Below are 14,745 nucleotides of genomic sequence, written 5' to 3'. Positions count from 1 at the left end.
TACTGGTAGTTGCTAAAAAAAGAATAAGGATGCCTGAGGTGTAATATTGAATAGTGACATGGAAAGAAATCCAGGATAGTTAAATAAGAAATAGCAGTTGCAAGTCATGTGTATCGTATGGACTCGTTTTTGTTAAATTGTATAAAATGTCCTTGTATGCCTAGGAGAAAATCTGGAAGGATATATACTAAACTGAAGACTGGAGTGGGGTAGTTTTCATTTTCTATTTTATATTCTTGTCTTGTTTGAAGTTTTTACAAGACATTTTTTTTTTCATAATAAAAAGTATTTAAAAATTAAAAATTGCCCTGGCCAGGTAGCTCCACTGGTTAGAACATTGTCCCAATATGCCAAGGTTTCAGGTTTGATCCCTAGTCAGGGCACATGCAAGAATCAACCAATAAATGCATAAATAAGTGAGATGACAAATCAGTGTTACTCTCTCTCTCCCTCTCTTTTTCTTTCTCCCTCTCCTATTCTCTCTCTTATTCTTTCTCACCCTCCCCTCTACCCCTTCCTCCCTCACCCTCCTCTCTCTTAGAAAAAAATCAATGAAATTATAAATTAATAGCATTAAAAAGTAAACATGAATTTGCTCCCCAGTTTTCTCCCAAAAATTTTAGTCAGTCTATTAACTAGATTGAGAAATTCATATAGAGTTCTTTGAGTATACTCTTGTTATCCTCAGTAAATTTTAATTAAATGACATTTTTTCATCCAGGGTTTTTTCAGAATCTGGAAATTTTATTATAGTTCTATATTCTGTGACACATAAGGATCCTGAGTTTTATGAATGCCTCCCTTGCGATGGCAGGTTACCTGACCTTCAGTTCCAGCTACTAACCAGCAAGGAAACATTACATCTTTTTAAAGTAAGTGATTTGATTTGATTAATGATTGTTTAGAGTTGCATGTTGTCAGGGTGTGTTTTTTTTTTTTTGCGTATTGTCAGTTTAAGCCCAATATCCAAAGTAACTATTAGGCTTTGTGTATTTATAATCAGTCTTACTAAATATTACTTTATTCATTTATGGTTAATTTTGCTTCATTAACTTTAGGTCATATTTCCAGAACTAAATTATAATACGGGGTCAAAGGTTATCCACAGAATAGCTTGCCTTTTTTTCTCCCTAAAACCTTTGAACACGATATCAATAATTTATATGTTGTATCATTTTATGATATGGAGAGTTAATTTGTAATTTTAGTGTTTTCTTTGTCCTAATTATTACTTTTAAAATATAGGGGTGTAACTGATGGTTTCTCACACTTAAAAGTCAGTGTTAATCACACTAGTATATAATCCCAAAAATCAGAATATTTTGTTGCTGTATCTAATAAGTACATAAAAATACATATGTGTCATTTTGTAAAAACATTCAAAAACCACTTTTCAGTAAAATGATTAGTTCTAGATCTCAGATCAATAATAAAAAAATTCTGCATTTTATTACAAAAAATATTGAGTAACTGAATAACCATGTGTTTTCACTCAGATCTTATTTTGTGCCTGATTTTATTTTATTTATAGGTTGTATCAGTTTATTAGTTAAATTTTTGCATTTTAATTGTAAATATAATTATCTTAAAATCTTATTTATTTCTATTTTAGAAACATCATTTACTCATTTTATTCTTTAGGTTGTATCAGTTTAAAGTTACCCTTTTAACTGAATCCCTGTTTATTGAGGGAGTTATATAATACAGGTGATTAATACTTTACTTTTGTAGCAGGGACATGGACAGTATAAAAGAGGTAGTTACATAAAAACAGAACTACTATGCGATCCAGCAGTTTCACTGCTGGGTATTTATCTGGAGGAAATGAAAACACTAATTCAAAAAGATAACTGCACCCCCATGTTCACTGCAGCATTATTTACAATAGCTGAGGCATGGAAGCAACCCTAAGTGTCCATCAATAGGTGAATGAATAAAGAAAACATGGTACTTATATATAATGGAATATTATTCAGACATTAAAAACAAGAAAATTTTGCCACTTGTCACTTAGCATGAAGGCATATGCTAAGAAATAGGCAGAGAAAGACAAATAGCATATGATATCATTTATATGTGGAATATAAAAAAATAAAACGTAACTACAGAGAACAGATTGGTGGTTGCCAGAGGTGGAGTTAGGAAGGTGAGAGAAATGGGTGAAGGTACTATAAAGGTAAAAACTTCCAGCTATAAAATAAGTAGGTTCTAGAGATGTAATGTACAGCCTGATGATTATAATTACTATATTGTATACTATTTATTCATTTATGTATGTATGTATGTATTTATTTATTTATTTATTTATTTATTTATTTATTTTCAGTTGACCAGCGCAGTTCAAACCCACACTGTTCAAGGGTCAACTCTGAGGTTGGGAATCTGGGTATGCCAGAGGTCCAACTATTGTTATATGTGTATTTTCCTGCTTGGGATGTTGGCATCCCTAGCCCCTATTTTGCTTAAGAGTCAGTTATATTTGAAAGTTGCTAAGAGAGTAGATCTTAAATGTTCTCATCATAAGAAAACAAAAATTGTACTTCACATCTATTATCTATATGATAATAGGTGTTAATACAATTACTGTAGTGAGCATTTCATAATATATACAAATATCGAGTCTATGTTGTACCCTGAAACTAATGTTAAATGTCAGTTATCCTATATAATAAAAGCCTAATATGCAAATTTTCCCCTCAGACCGGGAGTTTGACTGCTTGCTATGATGTGGGCTGACCACCGGGGGTGGCGCGGAACATGGCGGGCATTGGCGGTGCACTGTGACCTCTCGCTGGCTACCTGGGGGGGGGGGGGGGGGGGGGCGGTGACGGGGACGGAGGTGCAGTGAGAATGCGGGGTGTCCTCCGAGCTCACTCTCACTTCCCCTGCTACCCTCCCCCAGGATGCCAGGGCTCGTGCGCTGGGGAAGGCCCCGTGCTCAGGTGCTGGGCACCCGCAAGGAGCCCACCCTGCACCCGCATGGCCTCTTCTGGGTGAGCTGGGCACCCCGTGGGTTCGTGCAGGAGCTGGTCTGCGAGGCTGGCCAAGAGAGAGCATGCTGCCTGCTCGGCGGCGCCACTGGGCAGCCCAGAGGCCCATGCTGCTCCCCAGCCCTCTACATGCGGCTGCACTCACCGCATCTCCGCTCACCGCATCTTCGCATGGAACTCAGGCGCTGTGACTCAGGCGGAGGGGGGGGCACGCAGGGGCCCGGGGACCCAGGTGCTGCCCAGGGCCCAGAGGTCAGCTGGGACCTGCCCTTCCATTCCAGATGCTTGCACTTGGATCACCAGCCAGACCTAGGGACTGCACCCATTCATGAATTTCATGCACTGGGCCTCTAGTATCTCAATAAAATGCTTTTTTTAAATAAAAGGTTGCAGTTATAGAAATCAGAAATCTCCCTCTCCCCAGTGATTCAGAGCTACTTTTCATCTACTAGGTATACCAGTTAATAATGCAGATTTTTTTCAATAGATGGAGTTACACATATGTTGATATATATGCAATTTGATATATATATGCTGTTTTGTTGTATTGACAGCAGGCTTCAAAACTTAATATGTCAAATTTGCTGAAGGTGTTAACATCATAGATATTTTTACACTTAGAAATGTCGAATTTCGTGCCCAAAAAAAGCATTTGCAGGAAGTTATAATTCATTATTTTGAAGAAAAAGTTATACATTTTGGGAAGTTATGGTGAACATGCTCCATCTCAAGATACTTGTGAACGCTGGTTTAAATGCTTTAAAAGTGATGATTTCAATGTGAAAGACAAAGAACGCCCAGGTCAACCGAAAAAGTTTGAAGACCAATAATTACAAGCATTATTGATGAAGATGTGTGTCAAACTCAAAAACAACTTGCAGAAAGATTAAACATTGCTCAGCAAACAATTTCCGATCATTAACAAGCAATGGGAAAGATTTTAAAGGAAGGAAAATGGGTGCCACTTCAATTGAACGAAAGACAAATGGAAAACCGAAAAGTCATGAGTAAAATGTTGCTTCAGCAGCACGAAAGAAAGTCTTTTTTGTATCGAATTGTGACTGGCGATGAAAAATGGATTTATTTTGAGAATCCCAAATGCACAAAATCATGGGTTGATCCAGGTCAACCATCAACATCGACTGCAAGGCCAAATCACTTCAGAAAGAAGACAACGCTCTGCGTTTGGTGGGATCAGGAAGGTGTGGTGTATTATGAGCTTCTAAAACCAGGTAAAACCATTAATACTGATCGCTACCGACAACAAATAATCAATTTGAACCACACTTTGATCGTAAAACGACCAGAATGGGCCAGAAGACATGGCAAAGTAATTTTGCTTCATGATAACGCACCATCACACATTTCAAAACCAGTTAAAGACATGTTAAAAGATCTTGCCTGGGAAGTATTAACCCACCCGCTGTATTCACCAGACCTTGCTCCTTCAGATTACCACTTGTTTTGATAGATGGCACACGCACTTTCTGAGCAGCACTTCAAAACATACGAAGAAATGGAAAATTGGGTCTCTGAATGGTTTGCCTCAAAACAAAAGTTCTATTGGGGTGGTATCCACAAATTACCTGAAAGATGGGGGAGATGTGTAGCTAGCGATGGACATTACTTTGAATAAAGCACTTTTGATGTTTCTCTTGAAATTATGTTTTCTTTGATTACTAAATCTGCCATTATTAATTGGTACACCTAGTAAATAGAATTCTCTGGTGTTATACATGTCAAATTACACATCTCAAAATATGACCTACTTTATTTCAGAATGTTGAACCTTCTGACAAGAATCCAATACATTTTGAACTGAGTGCTAAAAGCCAAAATGCAGAAACAGAGTTTTTCAACAAAGTTTGTAAGAATCTTTCAATTAAGAGGTAAATGATACACTTTTATTATCTTTGTACTTTGAAGTTATTTTCATTAGTTTTTAATGAGTAATTAAATTAACTCCCCAATTATTTCTGATGAAACTGTATATCTTATGTATCATATATGTTTTTGCTTTAAATGCATTCCTTCATACTCAGTAGTTGGATGATAATTTTAATGAAGTGGCAGCTCTAATATGGTTCTTATTTGAGTTGATTTTTTACATAAAGGGGAAAAATACTTGTCAAGCAGTTATCTTACTTAGGAAGAAGCATCCTGTTTTTGGTTAGTTTGCCTTTTGCTTGTTTCTTCCCTTCCTTGTAGTTTTAAAACTTGGGCCTATCAGATAAACTACTATACAAAAATAATTTCTCTACTGAAAAAGAAATAGTTTGTTTTAAAACTTTTAAAGCAAATACACTTGGGGAATATTAATTAAATAACAGTTTGTGACGTTGGGGGTCAGTATATCATCGATCCATGCTGCCCGCTGTCTGCTGAGGTGTTTTAATCTGCATCTTGGTCTTTGGCAGTGTTTTAATTTGCATCTTGGTCTTTGACAGTAGGTTCCTGCTGCAAAGCGATCTATCTCTTTACCCTGTTCAGGGCACTGGCTCTCTGTGTCATATCCATGCTGCACTGAGGTGTATGGCATATCATTCTGTATTCTCCATGTCATTCTTTGGTGTGTTTAAGACAGTGAATACATATTTATCACAAGATTATAAAGTTTTTGATGGCAGGTGCTATGCTTTATTTATTTCTACATTCCTCCAAGTGGTTAAACAAAAGATGCTCAGTAACTTTTGATTTCTTGTAACATTAAGAATAACTAGGTTACTAGTAAATATGCCATATTCAGGCAAAGGGATATTTTATTAAGCATGAGTCTGATTGGGCCAGCTGTCCTGGGCAACTAACATAGACCTGAAAAATAAAATAATCTGTGGTTGTCAGACCCGAAGTTAAATGATCCAGGTATGACTGTGGGTTACGAACGCACTTTCTTCAACTTCAAAAAGAAAGAACAAACACTAGATTACTGAAGACTTTTTCTTATTTCCCCTCTACTCTTTAGGTCTGCCCAAAAGTTATCTCCAGGGAAAATGCCAGTCAATGATCACGACTCTGGTGTTGAAGATGAAGATCTTTCTCCAAGACCAGTTCCTAGTCCTCATCCAGTGAGTCAGAAGGTATCACTGAACTTAAAAAGTACTCACCTTGGTGGTTAGAAACCTAAAAGTCTCTTCATGTTAAAGCACTCAGTAATGCAACCTAAAACTTATTGAAATTTTATTCTAAGATATGTCTACCTATATGTATGTGGCTATATCTATATATATTCTTCACAGGTAAATATAATTATTTTATGTAGATACATGTGTCATAAGTACATATTATTTCCAGAGAAAATTGAGACACAGATTGGTTAAGTTACTTGCCGAGTGTTACATAGCTAGTAAGTAGTAAAACTGGAATTCTGATTCAGAAGGTTTGGTTTCAGAATCTGGTGCTTTTAACCCATATTAAAATATCTCAAACATATTTTCTCAACATTCCATGCTATATCACTAAAGCTTGACATTGGGCCTTTCTACCGTATTCTGAGAAAACATGCTGTTTGCTTTTGGAGATTGCTAATATCTCCTGCCATAATTTTTTTATTGCAGCCAACCAGTGGGTTATTTTATAGTTGTTGTGCTTTACTTGGATTAATGGCTTATTAGAAGGAAAAGGAATGGGAAAGATTTTTTTAAAGCAATATCAAGTTATAACCAAATTTAGCACAGTGAATATTTTGTTTACTCTTTCCTGCTCTCTTCCAACTCTTTTCAGTTGGTATCAGTAAAAAAATAACAGTAATTTTGCTGAGTGGGGAAATATCCTGAAATATTTATTGGAAGATTCCTTGTTATTCAAGATTCAGAAACATTATTTGCTACTAAATCTGTTGAAGGATTTTGCTTGTGATAATTTTTTTGCAGAAAGAGTAAAAACATCTATTGTAGAATAGTTTCTCATACTGTGATCTGTGACCTGAGCAATGTTAATCAGTGTCCCAGTAAAAGGAGTTCCATCATTATATAAGTTTGTGAGATGCTTAGTTTCATTCTTTTCAGGCAAGCACCTTGTTTATTTTGCTCACAATTGTATTACTGTGCCTAGCACATAGAAGATGCCCAGAAAATATTCTACATAAAGAATAAACCCTTTTTGATAAGTAACTGTATATAATTTGGGAAATACTGGTCTAAGAAAAGAGAAGCATATGTCTTTTTCCTAAGAAATACTTTTCCTATTTCATTTTTTTTCTCATGTACAGGTTTCTAAGATCCAACCATCAGTTCCAGAACTTTCACTTGTGTTGGATAACAATTTCATTGACTCAAACCCTCTGCCTAATCCTTTGGAAATGGTGAATAATGAAAATCCTCCTTTGTTGATTAACCAGTCTGAACACTTGGAACCACTGCAATCCCAGCTTTATGATGAGAAACACAGTCCAGAAGCTGAAGTTGGAGAGCCTTCCTTGAAAGGGCTTCCAAATCAATTAAGCCAGGGCACTACTTCCTTGAGACACTGCAAAATTCAACAGCTCGCTACTTGCCAGAATGAGAACACCCAGATAAGGAACAGTGTTAAACCGTCTTCTCTTAACGGGCCACCTTCTAATGCATCTGAAAAGCTTCAAACAGTTTCTTCTGGAAATGCACACAAAGAAGAGTATTCAATAAGAGCTTCCACATTTGATTCCAGGCAGTCTTCTCATGCCCCACAGTCCCACCCACACAATTTTACTTTTTTACCTCATAATTCAGGAAAACCAATGGAATTTCAGATACCTACTCCTCCAGCACCATCTTACTATTCCACAAATGTTTGCACTTGTTGTCAGCATCATGGCCATATTCGGTATAATCCAATAAATTCTTGGCAAGGAATGAATACCGTAGGATCCGTTCAAGACCTCCAGTCTGAAGCACTTCAAAAGCATACATTATTTCACCCAAGTGGATGTCCAGCTCTGTGTCATAATGCATTCTATTCTTCAAGTAGTCCTGTAGCCTTGAGACCTCAAGGAAGCATGGGTGGTTGCTCTCCCCACAGCAATGTAGAGCCGTCGCCTGTAGCAAGACTACCTTCACATGTGGACTCCTATAACCTGCAGCCTTGTGCAGTGTGCATGCACACACCCAAGACTGAGTCAGATAATGGAATGATGGGACTATCTCCAGATGCATATAGGTTCCTCACAGAACAAGACAGACAGCTGAGACTACTTCAGGCACAGGTTTGCTGGGAGCTTTCTTAGTTCTTTAAAATTTCTGGTATTAAAGTGGTTTCTGAAAAATAACCAGCAACTCTTCAGTAATTATATGTTATGGAGTGGAATTGTAGAATGTCAGAACTAGAAGGAGCCCTGGAAACTGAATTCTGGCCCTTGTTTTACAGATAAGTAAAATGAGGATTAGAGAGAGAAAATAACTTACCTAATGACACATTGCTAATTGGGAGTAGAATCAGGACTAGAAAACAAGCCTTCATTTTTCTGTTTTGTGCGTATCCTAACCTACAACATAATTGTATTTTTCTTTTCATTTTTTGCTTCTAATGAAAAGCCTATATACCTTACTAAATTCTTATAGACAACTAAATACAGGGTAGGGCAAAAGTAGGTTTACAATTGCTCATATCCTATATAATAAAGAGGTAATATGCAAATTGACCATCATGCCCTCACAAGATGGCCGCCCCATGTGGTCACAAGATGGCCGGCAGGGGAGGGTAGTTGGGGGCGATCGGGCTGGCAGGGAAGCAGTTAGGTGTCAATCAGACTGGCAGGGGAGTTATTAGGGGGTGATCAGACTGGCAGGCAGAAGCGGTTAGGGGCAATCAGGCAGGCAGGCGAGCGATCGGGAGCCAGCAGTCCTGGATTGTGAGAGGGATGTCCTACTACTGGCAGTCGGACATCCCCCGAGGGGTCCCAGATTGGAGAGGGTGCAGGCTGGGCTGAGGGGCACCCCTCCACCCCCAGTGTAAAATAATAATACAAGAATAAACTCTTTGTTGCACGTACTCACAACTGTAAAGCTACTTTTACCCCACCCTGTATAAGGGCTGCACAATGTATTCTGATACAGCTCTAGTTTGTGAACCCTATATAGTATGTATACTTAACCCTAAGAGAAGAGTTTTAGAACCTCTTTAGTGTATTAGTATCTATAGTAGGCTTGTTCCACTCATTTTATTCTGAAAGTTTCCTTTCCTCTGGTCTTTATGGCAAAGTTCTTAGTCTTTTAATGATATTCTTGCACAGTCGAGTCTTTAAGTATTGCCTTTTTTCCTTTTCTTACTGACAGCCCTCTTCCGCATACCTACCCCAAATCATTCCTTCCTTTCTTTCCCCCACACACCAGTGCAAATGGGAACAGCCCAAAATATACTTCATTTTTTTCCCCATGATCCTGTAATTATGCAAATATAAGTATAATGGGCATATATACATGTGGGATTTTTTTTTAATCTGTTTTATAAAATTGGAATCATAGTGTTTGCATTTTACAAAACCAAAAGATAATGACATTTTGCAAATTTACGAACTTAGAGGCTAAAAATCTCAGTTAATTGGGATTTATATAATCAAAATGTAAATTATAGATTACTGGCTCTAATCTCAATTATCTGAATCACTATACTTGGATAATATAAAATGTGATATAAAAAATGCTTCTATGCTAAATACATGTAATATTTTGCTCATGTGAATTTTTTGTTATTAATCCTCACTTGAGGATATTTTTTCCATTGAGGGAGGGATGGGGAGAGAGAGAGAGAGAGAGAGAAAGAAAGAAAGAAACATCAAGAGAGAGAGACACATTGATTGGTTGCCTCCTGCATGTGCCCATCTAAGAGTGGGGAGCAAATCCACAACTCAGGTTGATGATCAACCACTGAGCCACACTGGCCCGGCGAGATATGTATTTTTCATATCAGATGTCTGGCCCCATATAAATATATTGAATAATATATTTTTTTTAATGATTTAGAAATGTGTTTGTATTGTATGATGAAAGTATCATGTGTTTACATCTATTTTGGTGCTGTATTCTGCTCTGTTGATCTGCCTATCTATTCTAGCACCAATACCATTCAATTTAATCACTATAGCTTTATAATCAGTGTCCTACACAGTGTTTCATAGGTGATTTCTCTAAACCTCACTTTATCATCTGTAAATTTTGAGTAGTGTTTGCTATTACATGTACTCATGTGTATTATACATGTACTAGAGGCCCAGTGCATGAATTTGTGCATGGGTGGGGTTCCTCGGCCTGGCCAACAATCGGGGCGGATTGGGGCAGTGGGAGTTCCGCCAAGGGGAGGGGCCGAAGGCGGTTGGTCAGCCAGAGGGAGGGACAGTGGGAGGTTGGCTATGGGAGCGCACTGACCACCAGGGGGCAGCTCTTGCATTGAGCGTCTGCTCCCTGGTGGTCAGTGCACATCATAGTGAGTGGTCGTTCAGTCGTTCGGTCACTTGGGCTTTTATATATTTATATAAATACTTAGTGTAGGACCTGGCTATAGTAAGTACTCAGCAAATTACAGCTAGTTTATCTCCTAAAAGTACATAAACTATTTTGTATTAATGCAGTTTAAAGTTCTACTGATTTTAACAATTAATTAATAATACTTACTTTTCTATACTAATAAAGTTAACCTAAAATTAATGAGGTGAGATGAGCACAATAGTATAACTTATAGGGAAGTAGAAAATCACATTGTTTAGAAAGGGAGGCTCTTCCACTCTTAAGTATATATCAAAAATAAATATTCACACAAAAAATTGTATATAAATGTCATAACAACATTATTTATAATAGCCCAAAATGAAAAACACCCTAAATATCAATCAACTAATGAATGGATAAACACAATGTGACGTATACATGCAATGGGATATTATTCATCCATCAAAAGGAATAAAGTATTGATAGATACTATAGCATGAATGAACTTTGAAAACATTATGCTAAGTGAAAAATTAAGATAATAAGGCCACATATTGTATGGTTGTGTGTATATGAAATATCCAGAATAAGTAAATCTATAGAGACAAAAATTTCTGGTTGCCAGGGCTACAGAGAGAGACTGCTAATGGGTATAGAGATTTTGGGGGGATTGATGAATATAAACTTCATAAATATACTAAAAAAACATAGAATTATATACTCTAAAGGGATGAATTTTATCGTATGTGAATTATACCTCAATTTAAAAAGGAGGAGGGGACGTTTTTGGTGGTGGAGCCTCAGCTTTGCTACTTTTTAATTATGTGACCTTGGGACTTGTTAATTTTTAATGCCTGAAGTTTTCTAATCTATAAAATGTATCTAATATGTTCTTCATAGGTTATAAAATTCTACATAAAAGCTCTTAGGATTAGTGTCACGTAAACAGGAGGCACTCAGTAACTGTTAGCGATTATTAATATTTCCAGTTTCAGCATGGCCAACCATGGGCAATTCTGATTAACTTTATAAGAAGAATCTTGTGTAAATATGTTTAGCATTTGGTACATGGAGTTGAGCTATACCTTCTACCATACTTTTAATTTTTAAGTGAAATTTTTAATGAAATGTAGGATTGAATTGTTAACATTTAAGCTTTTCTACATGAGTGTCAATTTAGGAATGCTAATCCAAACACTTGTATGTTTTCACTTTTAAATTTATATATAGCCCAAAGTGTTTCTTAATAACAAATGATAATGATTCTCTACATTGAATAAGTTTTATGGTATTATCTAGTTGAAATGTTAGAAAATATAGTTAAAGTTCAGTTTTATTTATAACTGGGGCACTATGTAATTCATATTTAAACTCACTCTCGGTTTAAAGTATGTTTTTAATTGTTACAGATTCAGCGTTTATTGGAAGCACAGTCTCTTCAATCCTGTTCCCCTCAGACAACTGCCGTTGAAAACAAGGGGCAGACTGCAAGACAAGTGGAGTTGGTTTCCATGGAAGCACAGTCACCCCCTGGTTTACACATGAGAAAAAGTGTAAGCATTGCTGTGAGCACAGGTAATTTTTTTTTTTTAATTTGTAAGGAATTTTTTAAAATGCTTTTCATGTCTACTTTAAAATGTTTTTACATTGAAATTGGTGCATGGTACAAATAGAACCAAGACCAAGGTAATGAAGTGTAACTTTTTAAAGTTTTTGTGTAATTTTCCTCTTGATGAAGTAAAAGTATACCTGAAAACAGTTATGAAACTACATAACAAAATACATTGTTTTGCTACTTTCCCAGGCTGGACCCAATTCTGATAAGATAAACCATCTGTAGTGTGAGAGATCAGGGAAGGTTTCATCAATGCACTGTTACTGAATCTGGGCCTTGAAGGGTATGTAGAATTTTAGTAGGTGGAATTCAGAGATGACAGAACAGATTGGGTAGAGAAAATAATATGGGCTCAGTAAAGAAACACAGGGCCCTGAGTTGTTCAGTACTCTTCATTACAATGTTAAGGAGAGCCTTTTTTACATCTTTTACAAAGGACTATCTACTTTATTTGGTAAGCAACATTGAAGGCACAACCATGAAATCTTCAAAAACAACTTTGTGTCCTCAGGTTCCAGCAAGATGTCTGGTACATAGGGTAGTGGTGATAAGAATGAAGAGGAAGAGTCATGTAAGATGTTAATAAGTTTTGATAACTGATTGAATATAGCCATTGAGGAAGAGGGAGATTCAAAGCTAAATGCAGTATCATATCCTAAATTGGATCCTAGAACAGAAAAAGAACATTAGTGGGAAAATTGCTGAAATCCAAATAAAGTCTCTAGTTTTAGTTAATAGCAATGTGCCAATGTTAGTTTCTTGATTTTGAAAAACGTATCATGGTATCATAAGATGTTAACATCAAGGGAAACTGGATGAAGAATATACTGGAACTCTCTATTACCTTCTCTATAAGACTAGAATTATTCTAAAATTAAAAGTTGCCCCAGGATTTTAAGCCTGGATGATAGAGGGAATGGTGATAATATTGAACAGAAGGAGGCAAGTTAGAGAAGCCAAGGAGAGAGGATGAGTTTAGTCCAATCTGTTGAGATTGAGCTACTTTGGAAATGAAGAGTGGAGGTGAGTTGATGACATAAGATTTGCAAAAGTGACAGATGAAGATTTCAGCCAGAGAATAAAAATTTAAGAGGGATAATAAAGAATGAAGACAGACTTCTATATTCTTTTTCTGGAGGGGAGCAAAGAGTGAGGGTAGCAAAAACTTCATGCACATTCATAAATTATATTACTCAGTGTAGGTTCTTTGGCTACAACATAAACCACTTTGAACTAATTTAAGCAAGGAAGGAGAATTTATTGCGAGAAAATGTGGATGTTTCATGAAAGCCAAGGCCAAGAATGGGGCTAGACTTCAGGAAAAAGACAATTAGAAACTAGAGTACTGTTAGGACCACCCAGTTATTCTTTGTGGCTCTTTTACTCAGCTCTTTCTGCAGTCTTCAGTGCTTTACATTACAAAATATAGCTCACCCAGAGTTCCAAAGTTTATGTGTGACGTAGTTCTAGCATAAGCACAAACCAAGTCAATCCCAGTATCAAATTGCAGAGAACCTGCTGTAACCGGTTTGGCTCAGTGGATAGAGCATCGGCCTGAGGACTGAAGGGTCCCAGGTTTGATTCTGGTCAAGGGCATGTACCTTGGTTGCGGGCACATCCCCAGTAGGAGGTGTACAGGAGGCAGCTGATCAGTGTTTCTCTCTCGTCAATGTTTCTAACTCTCTATCTCTCTCCCTTCTGCTCTTTAAAAAAATCAATAAAATACATTTTTAAAAAAATTGCAGAGAACCTGAATGGCCAAGTTTGGGTTAGATTTTATTGTCTGATTCAATGGTAAGGGCATTGAGAATCACATAACAGGAACATATCTCCTGGGGTTCCATCTTAGTTAATTGCAGGGGTGACAGTTCCCAGGGAAAGTGTGTGTATATGTTGTAGAGGGATGGTGGAGAAGGAGCTGTGGATATTGTAAGCTAAATAAACATACCAGAAGTGCAGTTTTCTCTTATGCCCTCTTGTAAAATTCTGTACATAACTGTATTACAGTTGTTTATCATCTGTATATGTCATAAACTAAGCATCTGGAACAACATAACACCTAAATGTGTGCTGAATAAGTGATAATCGAGTAAAGTTACTCACATTTGAACTTATATTCTGAAATGATTTGAAATGTTTTCAAGCATGATATATATAGAATTCAGTATTTTAAAACTTTATGTATTCATATTCGGAGTTGTTACTTATATACAGAAAAATAAACTATTATTTGGATTAAATGGCTCTTAGAAGCACATTTATTCTATAATAATACTTAATTCCCCAAAGAATATATAATGATACGTATTCAGAAAGAGTAGCAGTGCTTATGTAACTTTTTCAAAATTGCCCCTAAAACTTTTTAATGTTTAGGTGAATACAAGATTAAATCATTCTTGTATTATTTTCATAAAATTATCCAAGTGGGCCACAAAGTAGAGTCCATTTTGACTTGGATTTACTTTTTGGTTTTAACTATTTAAATCATTTTATAAAGCCATATTTCCTGAATTGTAGAATGTATACTGCTGAGTTCAAAAGATGACTTGGGGTGGTATACAGATGAATATTTTACACTTTGTAGGTATATTCTTAGAAGTATTGGGGAAAAAATATAACTCTTCTAATCGATGATTTCTTGGAAATGATGAAGCTAGGTAAAAATTAAGTGAGTTGACAAAGAAAAATAGCAACCAAGTAATACATGCAAATAAATTATGCAACTGATCCATAAAATTAGGGTAAC

At 36.4% G+C, this 14,745-nt stretch overlaps 1 protein-coding gene across 7 annotated transcripts in view; it reads left to right on the top strand.

Moving 5' to 3' along the window:
* The window catches only part of STIL (STIL centriolar assembly protein), a 54,295-nt gene that overhangs the window by 26,694 nt on the left and 12,856 nt on the right, over nt 1–14,745 (top strand). For 6 of the 7 annotated variants that reach the window (XM_036351244.1, XM_036351245.1, XM_036351242.1 and 3 more), the window contains 5 exons: nt 722–872; nt 4,770–4,879; nt 5,953–6,067; nt 7,198–8,166; nt 11,794–11,959. In XM_036351244.1, coding sequence (XP_036207137.1) covers nt 722–872; nt 4,770–4,879; nt 5,953–6,067; nt 7,198–8,166; nt 11,794–11,959 — 1,511 coding nt within the window. Of the gene's footprint in view, nt 1–721; nt 873–2,326; nt 2,606–4,769; nt 4,880–5,952; nt 6,068–7,197; nt 8,167–11,793; nt 11,960–14,745 lie in introns of those variants that run through there. The other variant, XM_036351249.1, reaches the window with a different exon arrangement.

This window comes from Myotis myotis, unplaced genomic scaffold, assembly GCF_014108235.1.
Source record: "Myotis myotis isolate mMyoMyo1 unplaced genomic scaffold, mMyoMyo1.p scaffold_m19_p_2, whole genome shotgun sequence".
In the NCBI taxonomy this organism is placed as follows: domain Eukaryota; kingdom Metazoa; phylum Chordata; class Mammalia; order Chiroptera; family Vespertilionidae; genus Myotis; species Myotis myotis.
Note: the sequence above shows the minus strand (reverse complement) of the source record. Positions and strands in the feature narration are given on the sequence as shown.